The 15,377-nt window shown below is 44.9% G+C and overlaps 1 protein-coding gene across 3 annotated transcripts in view; it reads right to left on the reverse strand.

Annotated features, from left to right (window-relative positions):
• The window catches only part of Ttc23 (tetratricopeptide repeat domain 23), a 100,366-nt gene that overhangs the window by 48,548 nt on the left and 36,441 nt on the right, over positions 1 to 15,377 (reverse strand). For all 3 annotated transcript variants that reach the window (XM_052711950.1, XM_052711951.1, XM_052711952.1), the window contains one exon: positions 6,031 to 6,208. In XM_052711950.1, coding sequence (XP_052567910.1) covers positions 6,031 to 6,208 — 178 coding nt within the window. The remainder of the gene's footprint in view (positions 1 to 6,030; positions 6,209 to 15,377) is intronic.

Genomic DNA, 15,377 nt, shown 5'->3' on the forward strand with positions numbered 1-15,377 from the left:
GAAAATCCCTGATATTCTGGAAAGTCACGTTCATATGTGATTCCCTTTTCTGGTTGATACTTTTAGACGTGTGCACTTCTGTAAGTCAATGGTTCCTATACTGAGGCCTGCCTAACTCTAGTGCCTCACAGACTATAAGGTTCCCTTCTCAAGGTAAAAATCCACATTGGCATGTCTACCACACTGTAAACCAATGTAACCAACTGCTCAGCTTGAACTAACATGTCTCACTTTTATTTAAGCATACATGTCTTTTCTAGGAAGAGCCAGGGACTCTGGGGGAGCACTAGCACACTATGGGATATGGATTGGCGATGCTTCTCTAAACTGAGCTCAAACCTTTGCATGCACACTGTCAATACTGGGTCTTGGAGAAGCTTTCATCCCAGTGAGTTTGGTTACGAGCTATGGCCCTCGCTGAATTAATCTGAACATGGGTATCGCTTGATAGATTTCTTTGAGTTTTAGAAATGGGTAAACAAAAAGTCAAAGCTTTGCAGGCAGATAGAGTCATGAAAAAGTTTAAGGAACATTATTTGAAAAGCTACTTATATACTCTATAACACAAATACACTAAAGAAAAAAAATCACATGATCACACCAGCACGTGACAAAGCAGTCAACAGACTCCAATGTCCATTCACGATTAAAAAGAAAACAAAACCCTCAGTAAGCTGGGAAAGGAGGAAACTTCGAAACAACTGATGTCGTACTCAACAGTGAAAAGCCTGCCACTCTCCTTCCAAGGTCAGAAACTAGACAAGGATGTCCCCCATCACCACTTTGCTAACCACGAGTTCTGAACAGTGCAATGGGACAAGAAAATGAGATAAAGGTGTACAGATTAGGAGTGAAGAAATAAACTGTCTTTATTTGCAGATGATACATTGAAATGCTGAAAGAATTTTTTTGTTGTTTTAAAAATCTTGGGCTTATAGCAAGGTAAAAGCTGATCGTTTCCATATATCCACCAACAGACAAAGAGGAATGTGAAATTCAAAACAACACCATTTGCATTACCATCAATGCAAACTGAAATATTAAATACAACTTCATTTATAATTAGATTCCAAACTGAAATCTAACAAAACAAGTGTAGTATCCATGTGACAAAACTATAAAACTACAACTTCGATGAAAGGAAGTGCTGTGGGATGGTCTGTATGTCAAATGCTCTGATTGGTCAATAAATAAAACACTGATTGGCCAGTGGCCAGGCAGGAAGCATAGGCGGGACTAACAGAGAAGAGAATTGAGAGAACAGGAAGGTGGGAAGAGTCACTGCCAGCTGCCACCATGACCAGCAGCATGTGAAGATTTCGGTAAGCCACGAGCCATGTGGCAAGGTATAGATTTATGGAAATGGATTAATTTAAGCTATAAGAACAGTTAGCAAGAAGCCTGCCATGGCCATACAGTTCATAAACAATGTAAGTCCCTGTGTTTACTTGGTTGGGTCTGAGTGGCTGGGGGACTGGCGGGTGACAAAGATTTGTCCTGACTGTGGGCCAGGCAGGAAAACTCTAGCTACAAGGAAGTTTTTGAAAGAACCACACAGAGAGACATTTTGTGCTCACACAGCAGGACGCAATGCTCTTAAGACGTCAATTCTAGAGACCTAGCACAATGCCAATCGAAATGTAAAGGAGCTATTTTATGGGTATTGACAAGAGATTCTGGCGTTTATAGGAGAAGACTGAAAACAGTCGGCACAAACAAAGAATGAAAGTGGAACCTGGCACTCCCTGACGTGGAAACAGAGTGCCACAAATGGGTGAGCGGCACAGAGTATGAGTTCAGAGTTAGACCCGCTGATCTTTGATGGACCCCAAAGGCAACACAGTGGAGAACAAACAGCCTTTCCTACATACAGTGTTGGAGTCACTGAACATTCAAACAAAATAAAATGCATCTAGACACAGATCTCACCTTCGTAAAAATTAACCTGAAATGGATCATATACCTAGAAGTATAACACAGAACTATAGGAAAATTTCAGTGACCTTGGGTTTATAATAACTTTTTAGATAAAACATGGAACATGGAATAACTGATAAGTTGGGATGTCATTAAAATTGTAATTTTCTGGGCCAGTGAGATGGCTCAGTGGGTAAAGATTCTTGCCAACAAGGCTGAGGACCAGAGTTCATCTCCGAGCCCACATCGTAAAAGGAGAGGCCAGACTCCAGCAAGTTGTCCTCCGACCTTTACCCATGCACCATGGCATGCGTGCATTCGCATACATAAACATATAGGGTGAAAAATTCAACTAAAAACAAACTGTGCCCTGATAAAGACAACACCAGGGGAATAAAATGGCAAATCTGGGGGAATATTCACCAATATCAGATACTTCTGATAAAGACTTACTCAAAATATAGAAGGAACTCTTAAAACTCAACCGCAAGAAAATCTGATTTTAAAAATAGCAAAGACCTTACTTAATAAACACCTCTCTAATGAAGATGCTGGATGGCAAAACCAGAAAGAGTCTCCACATCATTCCATCAGCAGAACCTATTAGAGTGGTCACACCCCGGACAGTGACAGCTCCGAGTGCTGCAGAAGATGCAGAGGAACATGGCTGGTGGGAACGTAAAACCATGCAGCCGCTCTAAAGGCAATGTGACAGTCTCTTACAAAATGGTTCTTGCCACATGATACAGAATTTACCCAAGAGTGGGAAACATATGTCCTCACAACAACCAGCAGGATTTTACAGCAATGTCATACAGAATTGAGAAATGATAGATTAACTAAGATGTCCTTTAAGAGGTGAATGGGTAAATCAAATACTCATTGCTAAAAATGAAGAGTGTTCTCTCTGTCTCTGTCTCTCTCTCTCTCTCTCTTTGGTTTTTCAAGACAGGGTTTCTCTGTGTAACAGCCTGGCTGTCCTGGATCTTGCTCTGTAGACCAGGCTGGCCTTGAACTCACAGAGATCTGCCTGCCTCTGCCTCCGGAGAGCTGGGACTAAAGTCATGCGCCACCATGCCTGGTGGGAAAGGTGTTCTCCCCCCCCCCCCCCCAGCCTAGGACCGAACCTACGGCCTTGTGCTTGCTAGGCAAGCACTCTACCACTGAGCTAAATCCCCAACTCCGGGAAAGGTGTTCTTAAGCCATAAACACACATAGGGGAAATGTAAATGTGTATTGCGGAGTGAAAGAAGCCAGTCTAAGCACATCCTACAAGATTTCAACCACACAGCATTCTGGGATAGGCAAACTATAGCTATTGGTGGTCGCCAGAGGTTCAGGCAGGGAAGGAGGAATCAGAAGGGCAGGGAGGACTGTTCTGGCAGTTAAGCTATTCTGTATGTATCTGCACTGGTGGATACACATCTTTACATGTCTGTCAGACCCACAGAACAAGAAGCAGCGAGAGTGAGCCCTGGTGTAAGCTGCGGAACTGGATTCTAATAATGTGTTAATACAGGGGCATCATTGGTACTAAAATGCCACTCTAATGATTAAATAAATCAAAACAACTCTCTGGCAGGATGCCAATGTGAATCGAGAATTATAAAATATTCATATCCTTCCTCTCGGCACTTTCACTTTTGGAAGCTGACTGAAGCAAATTATTTTTACACAAGAACATCCAGAATTATTGATACACACACACACACACACACACACACACACACACAAATCATATGCCTGCCGGAGTTCTTACAGTCAATAAATGATGCCACACGTCACACAGCGAAGGCAGCCAGGAACCTGGTAAAACACACCTCTGACTCTTTTGCTCACTGGCAGCTGCCACCCAGCCCGCCATTCATTCCTACTCCTCACGTCTCTCAAGTCTGTCCACATCTGTCCGTTTTCAATGGCCTCCTGAATCGGGGCTGTCTTCACTCCATGCCCTGACTGCTGTGGCCCCCTTGAAGCTATCGCTCAGCTTACATCCCATCATCTACGTCACCCTCCCCCCCACGGAGCCGTCTTTTTAGACTGATAATCTGATCTCATTTCCCTGCTTGAAAATCTCCCACTGCTGTCAGGATTTCTTACTAGGACTTTCGATGCCCTACCACAAGGATGCCCATCTACTGTTTTTATCACCCCTACGGCCCGGGGCATGACAACATACTTGAATGGCCAATCTTTGTCTCACCTTTGATGAAGGCCTTTTGGGGACAGTCTGTGGACCTGTCCCTCAGCTTCAGGTACCTCTAACTGCCGCTGACACTTGCGTTTTTCTGCCTCACGGGCATCACAGACTCATCGTCCAACTTGGAGTCTACCTCTCTCTAGCAGCTGCTCACCCTGCCTCTCCTGCAAACAGTACCAGCATGCCCTCAGTGGTCTGTACTCCCAGAAATCCGAGAACCCGCTTCGATCCTCCTCCTGCCCCACCACACCTCATTTCTATGGCCTGTCTACACTGCCTCCCAGACCTGTCTCAAATGATCTTCTTTCCTCCGCTCCAGTATCTACATCCATCTTCAAAACCACCTCATGCTCTGCCTCTGCTGTTTCAGTAGCCTCCTAAGTGACTTCCTCCCTTCCAGGCTTGGCACACCCTCCCCAGTCCTACCTCTATAAATCAGGTGGAAGGATCTTGTTTGCTTTTTTTTTTTTTTTTTTTTTTTTTAGTGCTAGTTTTGAATCTGAGTGATGTCTTTTCGGGAGTATGTATTTTGGGGCATATCACTCAACCTTTCTAATTCTTGTCTTCCTTATCTATAAGCTGGAAATAATACGTTACACAGCGGTATTAATGATTAAAAGAGATGATCTAGATAAAGTGAGCGGTTGGGGCACTCCAACGTACTGTGAGTGGGAGTATAAATTGTCAGACAAAATTTAAAAGACATCGTTATAATATATTCTTAGTACGGTGTCATTATTATCTCACTGGAAATAACAGGAAAGGGTTAGTACATATTTTAAACTCCAGGAAAAACGCAAAAAGGTGCTTTGAGCAGATGATATGATACAAAGCAACCTGACTCGCTGTGGTGGTTAGTTTCAGATGTCACCAGTGCAGCTCTGGTGCCCAGCTGTTTAGTCAAACACCAGTTCAGGTGTTTTAAGACTGTATTTTATAGATAGTTCACATTGTCAGCTTTAAGTAAAGGAGACTACTGTCAACCATATGAATGACCCTCAGCCAGTCAGTTGTCCTTAAGAGCAAAGACACTGCAGTTTCCCACTTCCAGCCTCTCTGTACTGTCCTGGGGATATCTGGCTTGCTGGCGCCCAAAGCATGTAAACCAGTTCCTTAAAACTTCTCTCCCTTTCTCCCTGTCTCTCCCCTGTCCCTCGTTTGCTACAGATTCTATTTGTAGCAATTGTCCATACTCTACTTTCTTTGGAGAACCCTGAATGACAGACATGCCGAGGAATCTGACAATGACAAAGTAGAATGCCAACCAACAGTATACCTTTAAATGGCCTCAGGCAACGATTTTAGAGTAGAAACAAAAGGCCCAGTCATGGGGCTGGAGAAATGACTTAGCAGTTATGACGTTGTTGTTATTGACATTAAGATACTGCTCTTTCAGAAGACCTGAGTTTGGTTCCCAGGACCCATGTCAGGTAGTTCACAACTGCCTATAACTCCAGCTCCAGAGGATATGATGCCTCTGGCTTCTGAGGGTGCACACACATATGTGCGCGCGCGCACACACACACACACACACACACACACACACACACACACACAGAGACATATACATAATTTAAAAAAAAAGTACATCTTTTTTTCCCCTTCCAAACACACCAGTCTGTTTAGTAGTAGGAGCTCTAAATGAACTAATAAAGATAAAGAAACTTCACCTGGGAACAGTACTTGAGTCCTACATGTGATGTGAGAAATAGAGTCTCAGGCTGTCCGTGGAACATGCAGTTAGCAGCAGGGACTGGCATCCTGCACGCACCTGCTTAGCTTTCTAATAAGAAAATCTTTGCTAAGCATCCATGCTGACCAAGTGTTTTAAGATGTTCAGCACATGACAGGGCCAGGCATTTTGTGGCTCTTGTGTCTAGCACAGTTTTGGTGGCCAGTGTATTGCACCTTACCTGTGAGAAATGATTGACAGCAGCATCGTGGAATCCCAGGGCTTGCTCCACGCCTGCCAGTTCCCTTAGTACTGGTACACAGTCGAGACTTTTTTCATCTCTGACGATCTCAGTATACTCCAAAGCCTTTTGATAGAAGGGCAAAGCTTCTTTTGATCTTTTCTGTCCTTGATATAGCCTAAAAAATCAAACAAACAAAATAAAACAAAGCGATTACTTTTAAATGAGTTACCATTCTACCTCTACTTGACCTGATAGGATTTGCCTTTTGGACCCTGGTGTCCAGGCTTGTTTCCTTGCATGCTAAGCTTCTCCTCCAAAAGGAAGCAGAGCATGATGGTCAGGAGGATTGATTCTGGGAAAGCCAGAAAGGGTTAAGTAAGTACTGGTTTCCCATTTACCAGATTCACGACTTTTAATCACCTGCAAATTAAGAGTAACAACAGTACCTGCTTCATAGGGTCATTATGAATATTAAATTAATTCATATTCATGAAAGTAGCTAGTAGAGTCTCTTGACACATACTAAGAGCTATGTAGGTGTTTTAGTTTAAGAAATATATTGTTTCAGTGATGACGATCATAAAGGATGCTGAGATCCCAAAAACTGATCTGTTTAGAAATTGTCCAATATGGTGCTGGACATAGTGGCGCACACCTTTAATCCCAGCACCAGAGAGGCAGAAGCAGGAGGATCTCTATGAGTTCAAGACCATCCTGGTCTACATGGTGAGTTCAGGACAGCCAGGGCTGTGGAGACCTTGTCTCAGATCCCAGATGGCTCAGTGGGTAAGAACACTTGTATGTGCGTGAGGACTTGAGTTTGGATTCCAGCATCCAAGGAGAAAGTCAGAGGCAGCTGTGCGCTCTCTTAACCCCAGAGCTCTGAGGCAGAAACAGAAGACTCCCGGGGATTCCGTGTCAAGGGAGTATGACAGAGAGTAATAGAGCAGAGGGGAGGGGGGAGGGAGGAAGGGGGAGGGAGGAGGGGGGTAGGGAGAAAGGGGGAGGGAGAGAGGTATCTTTTCTGGTATTGCTGATGATGTGAAATATTAACTTTGGGGAGGTTATAATTGAATAAAAACTCCCCAGTACCAAGATTATGCACAAATATGGACACGCCCACACACTGACCCTGCCGACAGCACAGGAATTGACCTTCAAGAGATATTCAGCAGGACAGGAGAAACACACAAGAAAGTTTACCTTAGTTTTGCTACAGTGATAACAGAAGAGAACAAAGCACTTCAAACTCACCATCAGGGGACCGTCCATGCAGCTCACAGTCAGAGTATGCTGTGTAAGGCCAAAGAGCCATTGAAAGAATGCTGAACTTTATTAGCCCAGACACATACCCATTTCATGTTGGTTAGTAAAACAGCAGGTTTTAAAGCTATTTTGTGCATCAGCTCCTGCATGTGAAATTTTCATAGCTAATCTAAATGGGTACAAATGCACAGGGGGACGTCACAAGAGACGGTCATGAACATGCCAGCGATCATTCTCTCTGAGCAACTGAATTGTGAATGGTTTACTACTCTTAATTATGATTTTTTTTAATTTACCAAAGTCTCTTCTATATAACTAGGCTATATGTGTGTGTGTGTGTGTGTGTGTGTATGTGTGTGTGTATGTGTATATATATAATGCTAGCTCAACATTAGAAGTACAGGTGACAATGGAAAACAGTTTCAGTTTCTTAGGACAATAACTTATGTCCCTATAAACTGTTTAGCAAGCAGAACAAGTGACATTTACAGTATTAGTCTTCAAAATATTAAGACTATTACATACATTTCGCTCATGGAATAACTTTACGTCCAAAGTTATTTATTTATTTTTATGTATGAGTGCTTTGTCTGCATGTACACGTGCAGGCCAGAAGAGGGCATTACAGATGGTTGTGAGCCACCATGTGGGTGCTGGGAATTGAACTCAGGACCTCTGGAAGGGCAGCCAAGGCTCTTTGCCACTAAGCCATCTCTTCAGCCCAGGTCCAAAGTTCTTAATGAAAGACATCGATCCCTCCTCTGCTGCTCTCCAGCCAGCAGCTTTAGTACACGAGATGCTCCAGCTCCCAGGGCACAGGTAAACAGACACCACAAAGCAGGCCTCATTCTCACTCAGCCACTGGGTACTTTTCACATCTATGTTTGTTGTACAAAGGAATTAACTGATAGAAGGAGAGACACTTTTCAGATCTGGGGTCTCAATGGCCATGATAAGATAAAGGGTGGAGTGTCTCAGCGGTTAAGGTCACTTGCTGCTGTTTCCAAGGACCAGAGTGCAGTTCCCAGCACCCACACTGGGTGGTTCACAGTTCAGTTCCAGGGGATTTGACACCCTCTTCTGGTCTGGGAGGGCACTGGCATGCACCTGTGGGGGGTGTGTGTGTGTGTCTGTGTCTGTGTGTCTGTGTGTGTTACTAAAAATCTGGACTGGATGGCTTGTGAGTGTGGATGTCGTCTATAATCAGAAAGAGGCCTAAACACAGTAAGAGGTCAGGGATAGACACATGCTTGGGTCAAACAAGGTTAGAGCTCAGAGCAATTCTGATGTGGTGGTAGTGGTGGTGGGGAGATTAATAGGCAACCCAACCGAGTTTGACCTCTGCACTCTTGATGAGCTTGAAATGTGTGTGTAATCATTATCTTTCCATACTGAATCTTACTTATGCAGAGACAGCTCACAGAGATCCTTGGTAACGGAAATACAGTCTAAACAAGTTTATGAAATCGCTTAGTCAGATAATTAAATTCTTGGTAGACAGGGCTGGAATAAAAAAAAATGAGGGTCGGCAAACTCCGGTGGGAGGATCAAGTCTGCTCACTTGTAAATAAAGGTTTACTTGTTTGCATTTCACAGCTTTGGGACAACAATGGTAAACTTGAATAGCTGTCCCAGTGACCATATAGCCCAAATAGCCTAAAATATACTCAGGCAAGGTCGCCCTTCCTTACAACAGAAACGACAGAGTCTGTCCAGGAAGGAGAACACACATCCTCTGCTTCCAAGTCTACTGGAGATGTCACAGGAGCAAAACAGAGAAACACAGGGGTCAAGACGAGTGCGCCGGGGCAAATGCCGCCGGAGAAGGAAGCCAAGAGCAGTGAATGAGAAAGCAAGAGAGATGGAGACGAGGCATGTCCGCACTAACTCAGCCAATGGCATCTCTTCCCTCCGGAGGCCGTGTGTAATGACGCAGACCACAAACAACCTGCCATGTGCTGCCAACAGCCCACCGCCCCAAATTTAGAAAAAGCCATGACACATTTCCGTGTCCAGAGACCATCCGAACACTCACCTCTCAGGAAGAGTGCAGGCTGGGGGCGGAGCATTGACTGCAAGCTCTGCCTTGGGAGCAGAAGCTGCCACACGCAAGGACTGTGGGCAGGAACAGACTTCTGAGGTCTCCTCATCTGAACCTGTCTAGACAGGCTGTGGGGAGCATGGGGCCCTCCCTGAAGCCCGCCACACACAATCAGATCCTTTACTCTCTCTCCCTGCAACTCGTGTGCTGCGGGCAACAGCTCAGGTTGTCCTTGTAAAGAAACGGGTTCAACAGCGACATCTCAACTCTAACATCCCTTCTCACCATGAACAACGGGGAAAGACAGGGAATGGGAAAGATCAGTTCAAAGTGATGGAAAACAGTGAGCGTGCAGATGAGTCAGGAAATTTTACAACTCCAGCCCAACTAAAAGAAATCAGAATGTTACTATAAGAATAATACATATTCATCACCAAAATTAAGAAAAGACAGGTGAACATAATTTAAAAATATGTGAAACAAGAGCTCTCAAGCCATGCATAGAAAGGCCCCACATAAATCATGAGCTTAAGTTTATGGAGCACAGTTTTGAAATGTTTGAGAGGACACAAGGAACGGCAAGCAGCCCTGTACTTCAGCGAGGGAAGTGCCTCTTCTATGAGACACACATTAGAACCAGAAAGGCAGGTGAACTGGTCACAGGACAATCTGAACCCCTGATGCTGGGGGTGCAGCTCAGTGGTAGCACTTGTCCAGCATCCTCGAGGCCCTGGGTTCGATTCCCAGCCACTCACACAAATAAGCATAAAACAATACCAAGAACAACTCCAGGGCCTGCGGACAGCATAAGGAAGGTGGAACTGCACTCCACAGTATGTATGACACCTGCAACCAACATATAATGGTGTCAGAAGGATGAAGAATGCCTAGGGGATTATCTTGTAATGCAAACAACCCATAGAAAGATGTGAATAAGCCAGGCGTGATGGCACACTCCTTTTATTTCAGCGCTTGGGAGGCAGAGGCAGGTAGATCTCTATGTGTTTAGTAAACATGAAGAGCTGTTCAACCTCAGAGAACTGAGGGAAAGTAATCACATTATTTGTATCCATATGATCAGCAAAGAAAAGCAGCTAGACCATATTAAATGTTGGTGGAGAGAAGGAGTAACATGAACTCACATAGCCTGCTATGAGGACGTAAATCAGTGGAAAGTGTTCGGGAAACGTGGAACGCCTGAGGGCGTGGACACTTGACACAGAGGCAGCTATCCTCCCAGGCAGACACTTCAGACTCAATCTTGCGTATGTGTCCGAAGAGACATAATAATGATCATGTAAACAGTGCTCACAGTAGGTCTAAATCAGGCAAAACTCAAAGGAAAATCACCCAAAATGAAGTGATTAGAAAAACCGATGGGGATACATCTCAAAATGTATGGGAATGCTATGGGGGCGGGGGAGCAAGTTACAGAGTGAGACTTAAACACAAAGTTTGAAATAGAAAACGCGAAATAGAAAAGGAGATATATATATATATATATATATATATATATATATATATATATATATTTGGCTATACGCATACATGATCAGAAAAATGCTCAGCCTGATATGGTAAATGTCCGTAAGTACCATGGAGGACGCCTGACAGGTTTCCATTTGTAACTTTTTTCTATTTTGTGAGCTTGGTCACATGCACAGGAGAATTTGGAAAACATTATCTACAGTTATATGTGCTCCAAATACTTCTCTAAAGACAAACAGGAACAACAGGCTGTTGGTTGGACAGTGTGTCACAGAAAGCCTTTTCTGTCGCCCTGTGAAGTTGGTGATGCCTGCCATTACAGGTCTCACCACTAAACCCAGGCAGAAATGGGGCTACCATGCTAACGGAACCCCCCAGAGCCTTCTGAAACTCAAAGGCAAAACGGAAAACATACTCACTTTAGATTCATAAAGTAGTTAATAAAAAAAGGAATTGAATGAGTATTATATCAAGAACCAACTGAATTACAGTCTCCCCTCCAGCTCCAACTCACTGAAGCATCAGTCGGGGTTGGGAATCTTGTCTCTGGTTCCTCCCGTGTGACCTGTGGGGCAGCAATGCTTTCCCCTGTCCCTTTCTATCTGTTGTGGGGAATGTTTGGGGATCCACCATCTAGTGTGTTTGTGGTGCACTTGGTAGCTTGAGGAAACACCAGACAGATGAGAAGACAGAGAATTCTGAACAACAGAATGTGACAGTATGTTCGGCAGGTTCACAACTTACACCACGGCATACTTTATTGAATGAAAATATATCCACAGTCATTCCACAGAGCGCATGACACCTAATATAGGGATGCCGACTCGCTCTACACAAACTAAACCAAGCAGCCTCCGTCAGTGTTACTAAAGCCACAGGGTCTCCTCTTAGAAGTTCCGGGGTCTGGTGAGAGCACTGTGTGTCAGTGAATGGGAAGGGCTATATGGGAATGCAGCTGGGGATAACAATATGATGAGAACCCAGTCTCTGAAGAGGACAAGTGGGATTTCCAAGAGTCAGCATCTGAAAAGATTTGCTTCTGTGCCTCTCTCCACGCATAACGAAGCTTTCTGTTGAACACAGTGCCAGAATGCTGTGAATTCACTAATTCACATTAGTGAATTTCTCTGCACCGTGCATGGCAGCCTGGGCATTGATTGGAAAGAGCAGGCTCTAGGCTGGGAGTGGTGTGCACACCTTTAATCCCAGCACTCAGGAAGCAGAAGAGGCAGGCAGATCTCTGTGAGTTCCGGGACAGCCTGGTCTACATAGTGAGTTCCAGGACAGCCAGAGCTACATAGTGAGACTCTGTCTCAAAGCACAAACAAAGAAAAAGAAAAAGAAAAAGAAAAAGAAAGAAAGGAAGGAAGGAAGGAAGGAAGAAAGAAAGAAAAGAAAGAAAAGAAAGGAAGGAAGGAAGGAAGGAAGGAAGGAAGGAAGGAAGGAAGGAAGGAAGGAAGGAAGAGAAAAGAGCAGACCGTCTGGCTACTTCCCCATGGTGTGACTTGGGAGATGCCCTGTTTTTCAGCCTTAGCGCCTATGAAAATATGAATATAAGAGTATCCACCTTGCAGTAAGGACTGAGGGTGAAATAAGTAATATATTCAAGAGCTTGCCACAGAAGATAATCAGTAACCGGCAGCTAATGTGCCTTTTATTCTCCTTTCCTCTCTCTCCTCTCCTCTCCATCTCTCCCCTCCCCTCCTCTCCATCTCTCCCCTCCTCTCCTCTCCTCTCCATCTCTCCCCTCCCCTCCTCTCCCTTCCCCTCCCCTCCCCTCCCCTCCCCTCCATGTATTCTGTCCTCTTTTGAGGGACTACCATGTGCTTAGATGTTTTAATGTAGTTCCCACTTAATCCTCACAGCTGCCTTCTGAGATCCTGTCCTTCTTATAGTGGCTAGAGAGGACAGTGAAACACATAGCAAGCAGGGATTTGTCCACATTCTCCCGTGGGGTGGTCTGAATGAACCCTGACTTGAACCCAGGGCACTGACTCACAGCCCACAGGGTTAATCACATTATGTCACTTGGCAGGTGGCCCTCTTGATGCTGGAGGGAAAAAAAAGTGTTTGCTCATTCCAGGGCTAGTTCAGCACAGCATGGGCCAAGCTGGGGAAGACTCCAAACATGATGTCACACGGTCACTGGGAAAGCTGGGCGTGGCAGTGGACCATCAGTATATCACTATCAGCAATGGCACCTTGTTATTTGAAAGATACACGTGCATTCGCGCTCACGCACCTGTACGTATAAAGTTAGGTATCCATCTCCAGGATCTTTGTGCAAGTTCCCATACAGAACACAGTGCTGAGCACCGGGGGAAAGCTGTCCCATTTCTGCTGGTGATTTTCTAATGGAAACAACTCAGACACTTTGACACTCTGCAAGTTAGTAAGTCACTACTGAATTCAGGGGTGCTGTGGCAAAGGAGGGACGGGGTGAGGGACGGGATGAGGGACGGGATGAGGGACGGGGTGAGGGACGGGATGCGACACGGAGGGAAGAACCCCAGGCCTCCTGCAGGGGTGGAAGCCTGAACATGAGTCACTTTGCAGCCTGAACAATCTGTGTCAGGCCAGCCTGGTAGGCACCATAAAAGGGCAGAGAAGAAGAGGACACACTGAAAGATGTCCTTTTAAGAGGGGCAGAAATCCAAAGGCTGCCTGAGACCTTCCCCTGGCCTTCCATTCCCAAGACTCGTGAAAGAAAATGCCACACAGTTCAAGTGCAACTACAGGCGCATCCAAAGCCAAAGCCTTGTTTCTTTCTAAAGCAAGTCCGTTTGGACAAAACATTCCTATTTCCATGAGAACACAGAGCGAAGAGATTAAATGAAAATCACGCATTTTAAACACGCAAGTTCTGTGGAAAATGTCAGGGTGAAGAATCAGAAAGGAAGGACGTGGCAACATTGGAAACAACTCTATTATAACGAAAGTGATCTCCAAAAAGTTTAACGGGGTCTTTAAATTCTTGAGGGTGATTCGACACAGATGTGGGCAAAGCTCGCCACCTGCTGTCTACACTTGGTATTGCGCTTTGGCAAGCACTCTTAAGGTGGCGCCAGATTCTGGCAGAGGATACTTCAGTGTTTTGTAGCAACAGCGCTCAACACTAAGAACTGACGCATTAATCAGGTCTCAACAGATGCAACCAATATCAGATGTGGGGCCTCCTCTTTGTATACCTCCTGCACAATGGGATAAAAACGCGTCTCATTCTGAGCAGGCAGAGATTCTGTGTGGGTTAGCCCTCTGGTCACCAACAAATGTGCTTTCTCTGTCAGTCCTATGAATGGAACCAGTCTGAATATTTGGGGTCTGGTTTCTTTCACTGAATACTGTGTTTGTGCGAGTCATTCACAACGTTATGTAACGAGCGGCTTGACAATTGCCTTTTTATACAAGCAGATCACAGATCTCTAGCTTCCTTTTGAGGAGATTTGGGCTATTCCTAGTTCATGGCTATTTGAATACTGAGGCTGAGAACATTCTTGGATGTGTGTTTTGGTGAACAAATATGCAAAGATTTCTGCTGAGCATATATTACAGGTGATACTGCTGGGCCAAAGAGTGTGAAGATGTTCAGATTTAGGAGATAATGCCAAACAGTTTTCTAAACGAGTTCTATCTACTACACCCAAGCAGGTGTGAGGGAGTACCACACCCGTGCCAACACTCGGCACGATCAATCTTTTCAAAAGGTTTAGGCCTTTTAGTGTGAGCATGGCATTCTCTGACTATTTTAGCTCCCACTTCCCTGACGACTGATGAAATTGAACAGTGTGTTCTGGGCTCCTGGTCCACCTCCACGCCCTCTGCTCTTGGCTCTGGGGTGATGTTTTGAGTTTCTGCCTTGACTTCCACCCTAACAGACTATAACTGAACGGTAAGCCAAGTAAGCCCCACCCCCGGCCCTTGTTGCTTGTGGTCCGGGTACTTCATCACAGCAGCACAAACAAAACTAGAACAGAGACAAACAAGAGACAGGATGTGATCGAAAGATGGCAGATGACCGGGACGCGCTGCTGCGGACTCTCCTCCCCTTCAGCAGAGCCACCTCAGAACGTGTAACAACGGCAAACCACAGGGTGTACGCAGAATGCTGGTTACAGTCTGGGGTTTAAATGCACTCATGTAAACACTAATATAGCAATTTGAAAAAAATTTAAGATGTGCTGGGAGTGGTAGCTCACGTCTTTAATCTCAGCACTTGGAAGGCAGAGGCAGGGGACATCTCTGAGTTCAAGGCCAGCCTGGTCTCCAAAGCTAATTCTAGGACAGCCAGGGCAACACAGAGAAATCCTGTCTCGAAAAACAAATTGTGTGTGTGTGTGTGTGTGTGTGTGTGTGTGTGTGTGTGTGTGTGTGTGTGAAGATGTACATTTGAATATCAGAAGCTAATATACTCAACATTATACAGACTCATTAGGTCACCAAACACACACACACAAAATAAAGAATGCAATTTCTTCTGTGCCATTGGGAACATTCATAAGGGCTGAGGGTAGATGGAGGGGCTCACAAAAGAATCAATCTCAGAGGTGCT

This window comes from Peromyscus californicus, unplaced genomic scaffold (genome assembly GCF_007827085.1).
Source record: "Peromyscus californicus insignis strain IS unplaced genomic scaffold, ASM782708v3 Scaffold_4__1_contigs__length_199733344, whole genome shotgun sequence".
Classification (NCBI taxonomy): domain Eukaryota; kingdom Metazoa; phylum Chordata; class Mammalia; order Rodentia; family Cricetidae; genus Peromyscus; species Peromyscus californicus.